At 42.8% G+C, this 16,362-nt stretch overlaps 1 protein-coding gene across 2 annotated transcripts in view; it reads left to right on the plus strand.

Annotated features, from left to right (window-relative positions):
• Positions 1-16,362, plus strand: part of GRID1 (glutamate ionotropic receptor delta type subunit 1) — a 661,749-nt gene that overhangs the window by 632,949 nt on the left and 12,438 nt on the right. For both annotated transcript variants that reach the window (XM_036223755.1, XM_036223756.1), the window contains one exon: positions 10,378-10,544. In XM_036223755.1, coding sequence (XP_036079648.1) covers positions 10,378-10,544 — 167 coding nt within the window. The remainder of the gene's footprint in view (positions 1-10,377; positions 10,545-16,362) is intronic.

Raw genomic sequence — 16,362 nt, forward strand, 5'->3', positions numbered from 1 at the left:
TAGAAATTAAATTCTTTGTCCCCACTTTAGAGCTAATGAATGAGAAGCTGGAAATAGGGGGAAGGGGAAGGTTAGTAATCTGTATTTGAATATGCCCTTCAGGTGGTTCCCATGCCCGCTCAAGTTTGAGAACATATGCTTGAATGAATGGTGCTTATTGTTATGATTGTCGATGTATTTGTATTAGTATTTGATTTGTTCTAGAATCTTAGAAATTGACTTCTAGGCAGAGGCCAAGGGTGTCTATTGATGCTGTCCATGAAGGTCAGCCTCTAGAGGAGGAAATAGGGTGGAGAAGGGTAGAGGGTAGACCTGGAAAGACAGGACATATTCTGCCAACTCACTTTAATTCAAGACCCAGGCTTTCCAGATTCTAGTATTCATTCCTTCAGTTCTTCATCATGCTTAGGCAGCGAAAGGACATTCATGTCCAAGGGGCTTATGTCCTATGAGTGTGTTTGTGTGTTTGTGTGTGTGTGTATATATACACAGGGAGTATCTGCATGACCCTGTGCTTGTTCGTGGGATGTTTGACCACGTGGATGCTTGCTTGTCTTCTGTGCTGCCTAAGTTTACGATTCCTTAGTTTGTGTCTCTTCCCTGGGATGAAATTTTTCATTATGTATTATTTTTTTCTCTTTGTAATCTATTTTGTATCTAGGTAAGCTAATTTACCCTTTATTTTATATCATCCTTAATTTTTCCCATGGAATAAGTCAGATTTGATTGTTTTTTTATCATGGTCTTTGGACAATTTAAAATTTTGACAAATCATTGAAAATCAATGTGTCCCTTTGCCCTTCTGAGAAGTTTGTTTATGGCCCCTAGTTTTGCTGATGGTGTGCAATTTCAGACTCTGAGGAAGGGGCCACTGATTCTTGCAAGTTAGGACTTTTCTTTTTTCTTTGTACCAGACTGGCTCCTTGTCCCTTGGAAATATGAGAAAACTTCTCCCACTAAAATAATACTCGCTTTACTAATAAGACCGTTTCTTGTCAGAGTGCAGGAGGCCCTAAAAGAAAATGCAGCCATAAAGCCTCTATAGCATCAGGTGCTGGAGGCACACATCATTATCAAAAGCTTGATCAGAATCCATCAGCAGAACAGAAAAAAGCTGTTACATAATGGAGGCAGCTGCTCAGGGAACTCTGTGTGGCTCTTCGGGGATACTGATGTTGAATTTTTGTTATGGGAAAGAAGGCCATTTTCAGTTAAGGAGACCTGAGGAGACATTCAAGTTCTGCCAGTAGCTGATTCTGTGGTCTTGGGCATAGTCCTTTTTGAGCCTTGATTCCCTTGGAAAATTGACTTAGTTTGAACCATGGAAGTTTGTCGTGAACTTTCTGAGAATGAATGGGGAAGCACCCTTTGCAGGAAGGAGATGTAAAGAGTGATTTCCCTTTAATATTTGTTTTCAGTAGTCTTTCTCTCTCAATTCTATGACTTTTCCTCCTCTATTTAGTGCCCTAACCCAAGACTCTATAGCCATAATACTCTCTCCTTTTCTAAACATGCTTTCAAGGGAAGATCAGAAATAATTGACATAGAGAAGTCCATATCATTGGATTTCAACTTCAGCACACATCAGAATCACCTGGAGAGATCATTAAAACATAGATTGTTGAGCCACTCTCCCAGAGTCTCTTATTTAGTGGGTCTGGTATGGAGCCTGAGAATTTACATTTCTTATAAATTCTCCAGTGATGATTCAAGAGAAACACTTTAAGAGACACTTGTCTACTTGTCTATATTAAAGACTTCAAGGATGTTAAAATCTTAAAGACTATTTGGACTATCTTCTACTTATATATATCAGTAGTGAGTCAGTAACTGGGCCAAGACTGTGACCCAGTCTAACAGTCTTTCTAATTTTCCAGGCTGATATCTGAGGACAATTTCAAGTGCTATTTTCCCCAAGGTAATTACATTTTAATGAGGATCCAACCTTTAAGCTATAAGAATGATGCTAATAAGGATTATGCTTATCATGATTATGAGAATAGTGTCTTATTGAGTTTCTTCTATGCGTCGCACTTGCCATGCTATCTCTTTCTGTGTGAGCCTGTGAGGTGGGTGGGCTTGCTACCCCTGTGTTCCAGATGAGGTCACTCAGGCTCAGAGAGTTCATGTGGCTGGCCAAAGATGCTAGGAAAGGGCCCAGTCTGCCTGTCTGCAGACCCTTCCTCTCACCTACATGCCATGTCATGCTCTTTTTCAAATTGCGTTGAAGATTCTATAAAGAAAGTTAAGGAATTAGGGAGAAGACACTATAAGAATAAGGGCATTGGTAGACTGAGAAATTACTTGCCACTTTTTCTAGCCCTTGCTATGTTTCTCTCTGTAGACTAGGTTACCCTAGGATACAGGAATACTATGATGAGATTGCTAGTCATTTGCAGAAATTGTCTTGCAGGCCTTGTGCCTGTTCATTAGGAGCCATCATCTGCTGCTATAGCCTTGAGACATCTCCATCATCTAGGTCTTCTTGCCCAGGTAATGAGCAGCCTTACTGGGACCACAATGACAAACCTGCAGGATTGCTCTCATGCCTATACTCATGGTTGCACTCACACAGATACACACACAGGGTATGCCCCTTATCAGATGGTCTTGCTGCCCCTTTGGTTGTGTTATCTCATTGTCCAGCTCCATTCTGTTCATTTTGGTTTGAAGCCAGGAGTCTAATTGACTTTGTACCCTGTGGACACTTCAGGAAAGCAGCCATTATACTAACTGTGGGAGAGTTCCGCTGCCATCTGCCCCTCCCACTGAGCTTACCCTTGTTTGCCTGCTTTTCCTGGTCCTGAGGCTGATCCAGATAAAGTGTTATTATCTTTCACACCTTGGGTGGCAGGTTTCCTTATAGCCTCCTAAGGAGGGCTGTGAACACCTCTGAGGGTACTGCTGATGGTCTGCTCTACATTTTTACATAATTTTGGACAATCTCTTTCCACTTTTCTGTAAGACCAGGGAGTGGCAGGCTTCTTATCTCCAGCTTAAGGTCTGCTTTTCCTGAATCCTTTGAGGTTCTCTATGTGCTTTGTAGCTGAGTTCAGTTCTCTGCTGCTTTCTTGGGAGCTGCGGTGCTTATACTCACATGTACACATGCTTACATTTTCTCTCTCTCCCTCACTTACATATACACTCACACATTTCCACACACACAAATTAATACACACATATACATACACATTCTCATGTGTACACATGCACACACTAATGCAGAGCATGTTGTTAACTTGGTCAGGGTGGAGGAATGACTGTCAGGAGAGGAGTGGGTAGGAGAAAAGATATTTCAATTACAGCTGACAGATTGATTTGAATCAAGCGAGGCTATGGGAAGGAGAAGGAGATGGAGCTTGTGTTGAGCCCTCACTGTGTGCCAGGCACAGTGCATCATGTCTGTGATTTCACATTCAGAATAATCCTCTAGGAAGCAATTATTAGCCCCCAAGACTTCGGTTCACCAAAGAGCTTAGATGTGGCAGTGGGTTGGTCTTCATTTTGAATTCTGCTCTTTTCATTACACTGTGCTTAAGGAAGGAGGCTGAATCACTAACATTACTTTTTAGATAGCTGCAATCACAGAAGAGATGCTTGCTGAACTACAGAAAACATGGGCAACACATGAGATTAAAAGGAGCTAAAGAAGTCACCCATGATAGCAACACCTAAAGATGGCCTTTGTTGGTTTTTGGTGCTTGGATTTGATTCTTCATAAATATAAAGTTTTTGCATAATAATTTTAAAAGGACATCATAATGTAAATATTCTACTGTAACAGGTTCTTTTTCACTAAACAGCACAATACTTGTTATCATTTATTTAGCACTTACCATGTAGCACATGCCACAAAAGGCCCTCAGCATTTCACATTTATTGAGAAATGTAATCTTCATTGGAACTCTGTGAATGATGGACCATTTTACACCCAGTGGAACTGAGGCCAGGAGATTTTAAGCAACTTGCCAGCACTCATACAACCAGCAACAGTGGAGATGGGATTTGAATCTAAACAGCTGGAGTCCAGAACCCAGGCTAACTCATGTTTACCATGAATACTTGTTTCCTTAGTAAAGAAAGCTCTCTTAAAACACGGCAGTAACAGTAACATAATATTCCATCATCTAATACTGTCATTTACCTGGCTAATTCCCCATCGTAGGGTATTCACGTTGTTTCCAATTCTTGCTTGCTTCAGCAATATTGCCCTGAAAAATCTTTGTACTAACAACTTTTCAGAAACTGGATAATTCCTTACGATAAATTCCTAGGGTTGGAATTGCTACATATGCATATTTTAAAAGCATTTGATTCTCCCCACCAAATTGCCATTCCAGAAATATCATGCCAGCCCACACTCCTACCAGCAAACTGTAAAAGTGTCCTTTTCTCTACAGATGGGCCATGTTTGTACTGTTGCATCTTGTGACTTAGCAGAATACATAATACAGGGTAACTGTGACCAGGGTTCAGGTTGTGTGTGGCAACGTGTTGCCATTTTATGAACATGGCCAGAGGAGCTAAGTTACCAGATGCTCAAGAGGGCTGAGTTCTGATTTGTTGGGTGAAGGGTGGATAAAGAGAGGCCATGTGCATGCCCACAATGGTGCACCATGTTTCCAAGGAGTCCTCACTATCCTAACGACACAATCTAGAGATTGTGCAGGCCCCATGTCCTTCCTCTCCCAGTGTTTCAGCAGTTATGTGAACCACCTATGTTTATAAAGCTGGAGAAAGACAGTCATTGCCATTCCAGTGTGTTCCGTCACCAGCAGCACTCCTCTGAGAAGTGATCAGAGGTCAGGGATACCAGGAGCAATTTCCTCAGCCCTCCACTCACAAGTCTTAGCAGGGCAGAGGGAGGAGCACAGGCTTCTTTGGAAGCAGATGGACCTCAGGTCGACCTGGCTCTGCTACTTGCTGTTTAGGTTTGTTTGAGATAAGTTATTTTATTTTTCTGAGCCTCAGTTACTTCATCTGTAAAATGGGATTAACGTTCTGCCCTCTGGAATTGTACCACAGATCGAAAAGGAATCAGGTTTCTGAAGGCCCTGGCACCCAGCATGTACCAGCCTGTGCCTGGTACTGCAGATGCCTGATTTCCTTCAGCACTTCCTTTCTGATAATATTTATGTTTGATGAAAACATCAACATTTTTTGTTTTGGGAACAGTGTGGCGTAGAAGAGCATAATGAAGTTCTTGCCTCCAAGTCTGCTGTCTCTGAAAGTTTGTACTCCAAGTGAGTTCTGGGCAGGTAGAATCAGTGGTGCAATCAATGAAAAGCCACACGATCTCATTTTATTACCATTGTGGAGCAATAGAGAGTGAGTCCTCCAATAACCCAGCTCACTCGTTGGTTTGCTTATGGTGTCTAACCTTCCTCTAGCAATATAGGCTGATTATGTTCCCTTAAATGTTAAAGAGGATGCTCTAAGCACTGGAGCCAGACACCTTCATGGTCTCAATCCTTTTCCATTTGTGGCTCTCTAGTGTGTGGGTGGACTGGGATGGAGTGGACTTCAGGGAAGGGTTTGGATCCTATTTGTTAAGATGCTTGCTGAGAGGCAAGCCAGGGATAGCCTATCTACCTGCTGCTGTCCTGGCATCCTGGAGATGAATGCTCAGATGACCTTGACTTTCTCTAATGTCAAAGCTGTTCTTTCCTTCTTTCTCTAAAGTCCTCACATCTATTCTTTTTACATTGAACCAAGTGCCCTTCCCTCTTCTCCTCTCCCCTCCCTTCCCCTTCCTTGGGAAAGGGGAGAGTGAATGAAGCAAAATGTTTAGATATAGGCCAGGGTTGTAAGTTGTAAATGAGACTTTCCCAAGTATTTGGATGGTGTCAGTGCCCTGGGAAATGGAGAGCTCTGCCAGGCCTTTGTGTTCTGTAGGTGGGTAGGAGCATCTCCAGACACCAAGGGCACACGGGGGCATGGAGATCAGGTTTGGTGCCTATATAGTCTGTGATAGCTTAGACTGTGTAACAAGATTAAAGAAAACATTTCATCCACTTGTCCTAAAAATCATCACAAATCCCACTCAGTTATGTAACAATCCTGTCCATCTTTTGACATATTACATTTCACATGTATGCAGAACAGTAATGGTAATGTAACTCATCCCATTGTTTTCTACTACAAATATATTTTTTCTACTATTCTCTCTCTCTCTTTCTCTCTCTCTCTCTCTCTCTCTCTCTCTCTCTCTCTCTCTCTCTATATCTCTCTCTCTTTCTCTCTCTGTTTCTGTTTAGTCTTTATCATTACTGTCAAAAAATTCCATCAAATTTGCGAATCATAATTCAATTTCCCTAAACTGAGTATTTAAACTCTTCTCATGCTTACTTACAGTCAACTTTAGATTTAAAACATCAGTCATTTCTTTAAGATACACAGATATGTTTGGCTTACTTTTTAGCTTAGATTCCCAATTTGCTAGGGTAAAGCATATGAGTGGCTTTAAATGTTCATATTATGTACTGCTGCATTACTTTCTGAAAGACTCTGCCATTCTGTGATGCCTATTGGCATGAAGAATCATGCTCACTTATCATAACATCACTAACACTAGATATTGTTGGTTAAAAAAACAACAACATGTAAGTAGCAAATTCTCTTTCTAGCTATATTACCTTTCAAACCTCCACTTTCTTAAATGATCTGCAAATGCTTTCCATAGCTCCTGAAGGAATCTTGGTCTGTAGTCCTAGGATCCCAGAACTAATTCTAAAGGGCTCTCTGGTTTTTTTTTGTTTGTTTGTTTTTGTTTTTTGTTTTTTGTTTTTTGTTTTTTGTTTTTTTTTTGTCCTCTTGGGCTCCATATAGAGTGCGAAGCTCAGGAGAGGCTGGCCTTGTTTTCAACCTAACTTCCAACAGCCGCATTCCAAGGCATTGATGCATGGTAAGTCAGTGATTAGAAATTCAGAATACCTTTAATATTGTAAATGAGTCAGCCAGATAAAGGTAATTTAACCTATTAAAGAGGTGAAATATAGTAATTTTTCTTGTTTTAATGCAGAACACATATCTACAATGTCACTTTTATCGTTTAGGAATTATGGAACAAATAAATGTCCACGATCTATTTGTAAACAGCTCACTACCTATTATGTCTCTTCTCAGATATCATCCGCCTTCTCTCCCCACAGCCACCTGGGAAGCAGGGAAAGAATGGGACTGGGAGACACAGGGAAGAATGAGTTGGTATAAATAGGAAGTAGCAGAATAGCCACCTCTAGAGATCTGTTGTATCACTTGGCCAAGTGACTCGCTGCTCCTATAGGAAGGTATCTGGGTTCACCCTTCTTCCTCTGTGAGGAATAGCCAATGGCACACAATTGATAAGAGACTAGATTCCTGCCAATACTTTGTCTTCACAAATGACTGGGAAAAGAAAATCCTCAACAGAAAGAAGTAATTAATATAAATAGGAAATGAACATGTCTGAAAGTGGAAGAGGTCTCCGACATGAAGTTAATGGGATAGAGAGTGAAGGGAGAGAGGTAGAAATGCCTTCTTAATGTAAGTAGAGAATAGATAAGAGGCTGAACCCACAGAAGAGGGAACTGGACCTCAGAGCAAAATGGGGCAATGCTCAGACTCAAGAAAAGAAGATAATGAGCTTGTAATAAAAGGAGAGAGAAATAGAGGAAATTCTTGGCTCTCCTGGAGGCAGATGTTTGGTCTATTTGGCATTCTCCACTTATGAAGAAGCCAGAGCTTGTGGATAAGCAGCATAGAATTAGCAAGAGCCACATGTAAAATTGGTTGTGATCCTACAAGGAAGAGGCACATTTTAGAATCTGAAGGGAGTGGAGCTCATTTTGCATGGGAGCAAAAAGAAGGTCTATGTAAAAGGGACATAGTCATGATGGTTGGGGTATTTGGCTTCTTATAGCTGGCATCTGAAACGTCCCCAAGATCATGGTCAGACCTAAGAAGACTTTTGTCTCACACAGTCTGTGACACACCAGGAAGATTTTACTGAAAACTGATTAACTTGGGAGGCCCAGAGAAGGTCTTGGTGCTGCATTGCATTCAGTGTGGAGCTAAGAGAGGAGAACCTAAGCTGAGGTTGTGAAGAATCGACATTGTGGATAGAGAGTATTTCATAAGCGTAGAGTCTCACTGCAGTTAGAGCTTCTGATTTGGCCCATATACAAGAAGTGACACATCAGCCTTTCTAGGTTCTCACCGTTCTGTAATTGTCAGGTAAACTGGGGATCAGCCACATGCTTCTTGAAGCAAACATAAGAAATACAATAGCAAATTTAGTCTCTATTTACAAATGGGGAGATTGAGGGTCTGAAGTCTTTCAGCAGCTCAAGGAGAACTTCTACTTTCCTCTCTCTTCTCAGATGCCTTTCTTGCTAGCAGGGATTTGCAGCTGACACATTACCAGCATCCCTTCCATATGTTTTCTGCCGGCAGGACTGTACGTGTAGCTTCCTTCATGCAACTGTGCTCACCTGTCACTTAGCCAAAACTAGAGCCACAAATGCTTGTGGCTTAAGAAATCCAAGCACCCCATTAGAATGGCCATTCCAGGCTTTTGTTAGAGTCAGTTCTCACTGGATCTGATTCAACTAATTTTCTTTTTGTAGCATCATCAAAAGGTAGAAACTAACCTGATCTTAATTCTTCCTTCAACATGACATACCCTTTTGAAATCGTACAAATAACAATGTCTGATTGTCATGTTGAATTGCAATCATGGATGTAAAATGCTCCAGAGTCAGACTAAAGCCAAATATTAGGTCATAAGTCAACGTTTTGCTAAGAAACTCGGTAACTGAGAGGTTGATAATTTATATCTTTTCATGAGAAAAATTTGTTTGCCAGCAGGAAAAAGTTTCAAAGACTGTTATCTTCCCATGTGGAGTGAGAGAGATGAGTGTAATTTTGCAACCTGGGTCAAAGTCCTTAAGGACTTTGGAAATTGGCTTGGCCCAAAAATGAGGATTTGATGTAATACTTGAATTGCTTCCTGAGGTGAAAGTCAATGGGTGGTACAAGTATGTGTCATTTCTTACAAGGTCATTGGACAAAATTGTGTGAATGGCTAGAAACGGCCTATTCTGCTGGGGAATGCCATATTCCACCCAGAAATCCTTATGATAGAAAACTTCTGATGAGAAAAATGAGCCATTTTGGCCTATGGGATACTTAGAGTTCCAGAAGAACCCAAATCTTGACTAGCTTCATCTAAGTAGCTGTGGCACTCTTTGGAAAGTCTCAGTGGACATGAAAACTCAACTGAATAAAGGAAGGAGACCTGCCCTTGACAATGTCATGAAGCTTGTAGCTTGCCAGCTTGGCCTTTTGTCATCTGTAATGTTTCAGCCCTGCCACCAGGACAAGACTGAGGTTTTCTGACATCTCATGGGAGCTATAGCTGGAGGGAAAGAAAAGGCGACGAAGCTTATGCTCACTATGGAAATGAAACCAGAAACTTTGCTGCATTAAGAACATTATGCTCTATTTTAAGCTGGCCAAGTGACAATGTCTATTTTGCATCTCTTTCCAAAAAGCAAAGAAGCTTACATAGAATTGACCATCTACTATGGATTGGTGTGATGGAGTAGGGCTTATGCTATGGCTACAGGCAAATTCCTGATGGAATAATCTGTAGTCATTGAACAGATATAGAAAGTGACACTAGAATAATCTGCATTGATATAGAAACAGTGACACCAGAAGCCTGACCCTGTGTGTATGTGCACATATGTGCATATATGTGTGCATGTGTGCATCAAAGTGTGTGCATGCAAGTGTGAATGCATATTCGTCTCTGCATATGTGTATGTATGTGCATACTCTTGTGCGGGCAGTGAAAAGCAAGTGGCAGTAACCCAGCCCGGCACCATAATAATCAGTATCCTGTCCTTAATGAGTTCCCCATGCACAGTGAGTTCATGATTTAGGTGTTATGGTATGGCCACTTGGGGGCACTGAACTTAGGGGTCATCTGTGTTCACCCTAAACAGGGCTCGGTCAGGTTCTGAGTAGAAATATTAAGTGAATTCTATTATACTCCCTGGTTGGAAAAATCTCAATTCTCTGAAGCCAGACTTTCTGCAGTCTCCAAGGTGAGCCTGCTAATCTGAGAAATGGGTCCACTGTGAGATATACTGCACTGGAGCCTACCAGAGGCAGTATCACATCCTTTTCTGTCTTAACCACAGTGAATGGCATCAACCAGTGGTGGAATTTGTAGACCAGAAAATTGGAGAAGAGTTTGCTGTGCCGGCTGGTAGGCTAAAGGACCATTTATTTAGGAGGGTCTCTCAAATCCTACCACTGAGGTGCCTCACTGCTTGAAACAAATACAGCAGTCCAGGCATGCCTGACTTCATGGTAATTTTGGTCTTTCAGGCAAAGAAGGGGAACTATGCTTTTCTGTGGGATGTGGCTGTGGTGGAGTATGCAGCCCTGACGGATGACGACTGCTCTGTGACTGTCATCAGCAACAGCGTCAGCAGCAAGGGCTATGGGATCGCCCTGCAGCATGGCAGCCCCTACAGGGACCTGTTCTCCCAGAGGTAGGTATAGTCAGCAAGGCAACTCCAGCAGCCGTCTTTGCTGGGGTTAGAGGATAACCTTTTAGGAGATGAGAGCCAACACAAACTCATTCATCACAGTTTCCTCAGCACTGACTATGTACCACTACTCACTCCTTTCCATACCCCAGCTAGTCTTGTGCCAGGTCCTGGGATTAGAAGATGGAATATATGGTCCCCTCCTATGAAGGTGCACAGTCTCAGTGGGAAGTTTGATATGAGTAGGCAATGTCAGCACAGGGCAGTAAGTGCAATAGAGAGGATATTCTGGGGGTAGAGGAGGGCATCTGACCAGCCCAGGAGGCCAGGGAAGACTTTCCAGAGGAGGTGACACTTAAGGCCTGAGGGATGAATAGAAATTAGCCAGATATGTCCAGTAATTTAAAATTAAATGAATAATTAATTGGATCTGGCAAGGGCCCAATAATTACTTCTTAAAGTAAATGTAAAGTGGGAAGGGTCAATGCGGAGACTTGAAAAAGTGGGGGTTAAGAAGCAAATGGATTCCATAGCCATCTGGACATGGGATAGAGGACAGACATTATCTGCTGGAGTAAGGAGGGGCCTGGTCCTCATTACCTGCCTCCTCCCCATCTGCCCCAGATCAGCTTCCTGGTAATTAATACTAGTAAATGATAGGCATATTGGGGAAAGTGGAGAGGAGGGCTGTATAGATAGGACTATGCAGCCCACGCCAAGGCACACAGATATCCTCCACTGGAAATGAATATAATGTGTCCAGTTTGCATTGGCCTACTTAGCTTTCCATGTGATTTGCTGGTGAGAGTCCACCCCTTGAGCCTGATCTTCTCTGTTCCCTGGGGCATGATCAAGTTTCCAAGTGCTCTCTCTGGACACCTGGTTAGCCTCCTTGATAAAAATAGCCCCTCCTCATCTCACCATTGTTTTCTGCCATAAGAGCTTACTTTAGTCTTTGACCAAGTGACTCGGCCTCACCAAAGAGGATGAAAGTGAAGAGCACAGGTTAACTCAGTGGCCTCTTCCCAGTAACCAGCCTGCTAATAGGGGTTTCTGTCCCCAAGAACACGTAAGCCTTGGGCCCACAACTCACACATGTCTGTGAGGTGACGTCCTGGTAGGTGAAGAGGGCAGAACTATAGAACCCAGAGAAGAATCCCTAAAGACAGATTCTGTCTTGCTCCACCAAAATCCAAAATGTGGCAGAAGTGTCTAGATGAAAAGGCTGACATAATGCCCAGGCTTAGGGTCAAACCCAGGTTGCCTGATTAACACATTCATTTTGGCACTGAGGATCTTCCATTCGGAGGTGAAAGAGCCAATATAGATCATCATTTTAACATCTGAAGCTCACAGAGGTTAACTGACACCTGGAGTTACTCAGCCAGCTACTGGCAGGATTGAAAGGAAAATGCAGGTCCCCTGTGCCCCAGTGCTGTTCCAATGTTGCCGTTAGATTTCAGAGCCCTATCACCTCCCTTCTACCTTCTAAATTTTGATTGAGATCTTTTCATCATGAGCACCTGAGCCGAAGCCCCATCTGGAAAAGGCTGAGGAGGAGGGCCTGCAACTCATCCATTCAGAGGCTCATTTGCAAAACTGGGAAAAGGGGTATAACTAATTAAGTTAAATGAGGCTTTTGGGTTTTCTCTAGACTTTAATCAAATATACATTCTGTGCCTCCCTTTGCTCCCTGGAGCAGAGAGAGATGACAAGAGAGAAGGAGGAGGAGTGATTTATCAATTGCTCAAATTAAAGGAATGAAGAAAGAATGTTTCTCTCCAGATGCATAATACACTGGTGTTCTTGAGGTTTACCCCAGTCAGTTTTCTGGGACAGAAGGCTCAAGGCATTCCACAGGCCATCAACCTGTGAGCAGTTCTCTGGAGCAGATGGTCAGGGAGCTTGTGGGGCTAAAGCAGCAGCAGTAGCACCACCAGACAGCTAATATGCCCCCAAGACAGAGCTCATGAAAGTATAGGGTCCCAGTGAGGGAAACTTGGGGTCCCTATGCACTCTTTCTGCTTAGAGACCTCCTGAAAGTCTGCCAAGTGAATGATGGTGCACTGGAGTGAGGAGAGAGCTTGATTCTCAGCTGGATTGTTCAATGGCATCATGACAGTGGAGGGTCTCAAAAAGGTCAGAGGTGGACCAGAGAATACTTGACCTGGAGGAGATCAGTGGGGAGAGGGTGGTTGCTCACCCCCAATATCATAAAACTTGCTGAGTACAGAAGGAATTTGATGCCCTTAGTGTGTCTCCAGAGGGCAGTGGAATAGGACCAGTGTGGGGGTGTGCAGTGCAGTCCCAGAGAATCAGGCTTGCCTTGCAACAGGCCTGTGTCTTACCTCTCTACTTGAGGACCGTGAGGCTCTATTCAAAATTTCTCCCAATAGAGACACTGTGGGCTGGTCTCCAAGCCCCAGGGGTCACCATAAGCAAAAGTGGCTAGTCCAGTTTCTTTGTTGTTCTGGAAAAATGTGATTTTTTACACTTTACTTTCATCAGAAGGCTATGTGCTCTATGACTGTAGTTAAATATACCCAATGCACTGTGCTGGCTTCCTGACGTATTATCACCTGTAGCCCTTCCTGGGCTAGACAGATGGGCATCTCTCTGGGGGGATGCTCAAACCTCAGGCTCTGTTACATACATAACTGTGAGCTGTCCTCACATAGAGCATGCCTGAGAGGAGCAAGGTGGCAGGTCCAGGAAGCAATGCTCCAAGACATTTACAGAAAAAGGGCCCTGTGTAAATAACAAATCTCAGTCTTATCTGGAACTGCTGTAACTTCTTTCCTTTAGTCCTGAGACCTAAGCTATTTCCTTGAATACAGATATGCCCCCTTGCTTTAGCAGAGGACAGGGTCTATTGACTACAACTTATGTGTGCAGGGTGGGGGTTGAGAGCTATGGCCCATTTGTAGACCATGGCATGCAGAGCAGGCATTCAATACATGTTTAGTAACTTAATAGCCATTTACAGAGCACCTACTGTGTAGTGAGCTCCACAACTATTGACTGAAGGAAAGCACCTGCAATTACATCTGTCTGGAAAATAGAACAACGGGCTTCAGGAAGTGGTTATTATTGCTCTGGCTTCCTCATATGTAGTATAGATTATTATGGTGTGTATTAGTTTAGCCTCGTTCTAGGACTCATTTTGTGCCTGTGACTTATTTTATCTTTTCTATGTTGCTTACATATTTACATTTTCTTTTTGATTTGTTTGACTTTTTATTTTATTCAATGTCTTCCTATAAATTGCCTTGCATTCTTCCTGGAATAATATTGGGCATAAAAAATACATACAATTATAAGGAGCAGGAAGAAGAGAAACATTAGCAAAATTAGCAGCCTGCCTGACATTGCAGTCGATGAGCAGAAGAGTGGAGATTTGGTCTCAAGACGAGTCTCACCATCTCCCTAGGCCAGAATCTGACTCTCAGAGAGTAGGCTGACTGCACTTAGCAGCCTGGTGTTCTGGAAAGAGCATGACCTCCTGGGTCAGCATGATCCAGCTCTAAAAAGGAGCTTTGCCACTTTCTCATTGCAACCATGTACAAGTCATCTAGATTCTGAGCCTCAGGTCAGTAGGTAAAACAGATATAGTAAGAACTACTTTGTAGGCTATTTTGAGGATGAAACAATGTAAATTCATCAGACTCCACTGTGTTCTGAGTAAAAGGCAGCTCATGTCCACACTGGACTGATAGGGCCAATATAGCCATCAGATGGCAACTATTAAACCATCTGTTATGTAGCTCTTATTACTCGCCAGATCTTGAGACAGTGGTGCACATGTGTTTCCTCTTTTCATTTTGCCACAATCATTCTGTGAGGCAAGTGTGTTTATTATGATCTCAGATTTTAGTGATAAGAGAGGTTTCATAATACAGCTAATATGATGGCAGAGCCTGGGTTGGACATGATGTCCATCAGAACAGAATCCATGTCAGTAAACAAGTGAAGCTTGGCTGTCTCTCCACGGTGAGCCAGTACTTCAACCATGAGTCTTCTCAAAGGCCCTGAGGTCCTGTATATCCAGCCTTAGGTTCCTGTAACTGCCCGTAGGCCCAGCCTACTCAGACCTGCCAGCAGAGACTTAATTAATGGCTGGTCAGCACAAGCCAGTGGACATACATACATGCAACTTCCCTAACATGTCCTGAGCTACATAGAGGTAATGGAACACTATAGCTGCCCAGTTAATCATGGGATGTGCCATGTTAAGAGATTTATTGCCTCAGCAGCATGCTGAGCATGACCCCATGCCACACAAATGCAACATGTAAATCATGTGTTTATCTCAAGGACCAAGCTTCTATATGCACTGCCACATTCTAAGTCTTTGGTACTGATCTGCACCCTGGGCACTTAATGGATATTACCTAATTATCTCATCATGGCCATTTTAGTTTAGATTAGTTTTCAATATTCAGTTAAGACATTCATACATTTATGGATGCAACAAACATCCATCAAGAGCCCAAACTGTTGGCCACTGTGCTTGCTCAGAGGAAATATGGAGAGTAAAGCACTGCCCCTGTCCTGAAGGATTATACTCATCTAACAAGCATCATTGGTATATGTTGTAAAAATGAGGAAGCTGAGATTAACAGGGGCACGTCACGTATCCTGGGACAGCCAGCTGAGATTTGGTGCTTAAAAAGCCTATTCTTTGCATTGAATCAGGCTATTCCTAGCCAGTGAGAGGCCATGCTATGCTGGGCTCATGATGATGACAAGTCACAGAACCCCCTCTGGGCTGTCCACCTGTCCACCTGTCACAGCCTATGCATGGTCACTGACCTCAGCCTCAGCCTATGGTCACAGCTGGCCTGAAATGCAAGTCCAGGGCAGAGACTACTCAATTGGCCAGTTGGCAGTGAGTTTCTCTTGGGTATAAAGAATGATTGCTTTCAAATCATGTATACCCAGGGGACTCAGAGAGGTCCAGAGGGTGTTGTCAGCTGAATATATCACCATGGACTGGGCTTAAAGAGCTTCCATCCCCAAATGGAAAAGCTTGAGTATGAGAAGCCTGGGGTCTACCAGCTACTATTAGTTTACTGTTCAGATCCCTGGATTATAGACAGAGTCCATAAAATATGACAACAAAGGAAAACTGCCATCCAGCCACCTACATGGGAGAATACAAGAGCAGAGAAGGTTGTCCTACCTTTGCATGCAGGATAAAATCCAAATTCCCTTCCATCCTCTCAGAACCCATGTTCTTAGCTCTACCTGCTTTGCTATCTTACACTACCCTCCTCCTCACACACCGTTCTCCTCTCTCACTGTACACATTTTAGCTTCTCAAACATGCTGATCATTTACCCCAGACAGGGCTTTCAAACCTGGTTGTATTCTCAGGAAGGTTCTTCCTTCTCCTCCTTGAACACTAATTGTGCCAACCATAAGGTAACTTTGGCAATATATTTTACCTCTCTGTGCCTCAATTTTCTTCTTTGTAAAAATGGGAAAATGGAATTAACCATCTCAAAGTGTTGACATGAGAATTAAATACTATTTTTCAAGCACTTAAGGATGCTTCTTGATAACACAGAATGTACTGGATGAGTGTGAGCTATGTTATGACTAATCATGCTTCCAGTTTCCACTAACTTGTCACCTCACCTCCTTGATGAGGTCTTCTGTAACTCTCCAATCTAGGCTACCTTCCCAATGTACCATTTCCTAGCACCTTTATGTTCATTTTATTGTATTGGTCACAGCTTCTGTCTCCACCTTTAATTCTTTTAATGTTCCTGTATGTATCCCTAGACTATAAGCTCAGCAATGTTGAATATCATACTTG

This window comes from Rousettus aegyptiacus, unplaced genomic scaffold (genome assembly GCF_014176215.1).
Source record: "Rousettus aegyptiacus isolate mRouAeg1 unplaced genomic scaffold, mRouAeg1.p scaffold_m13_p_6, whole genome shotgun sequence".
Lineage (NCBI taxonomy): Eukaryota > Metazoa > Chordata > Mammalia > Chiroptera > Pteropodidae > Rousettus > Rousettus aegyptiacus.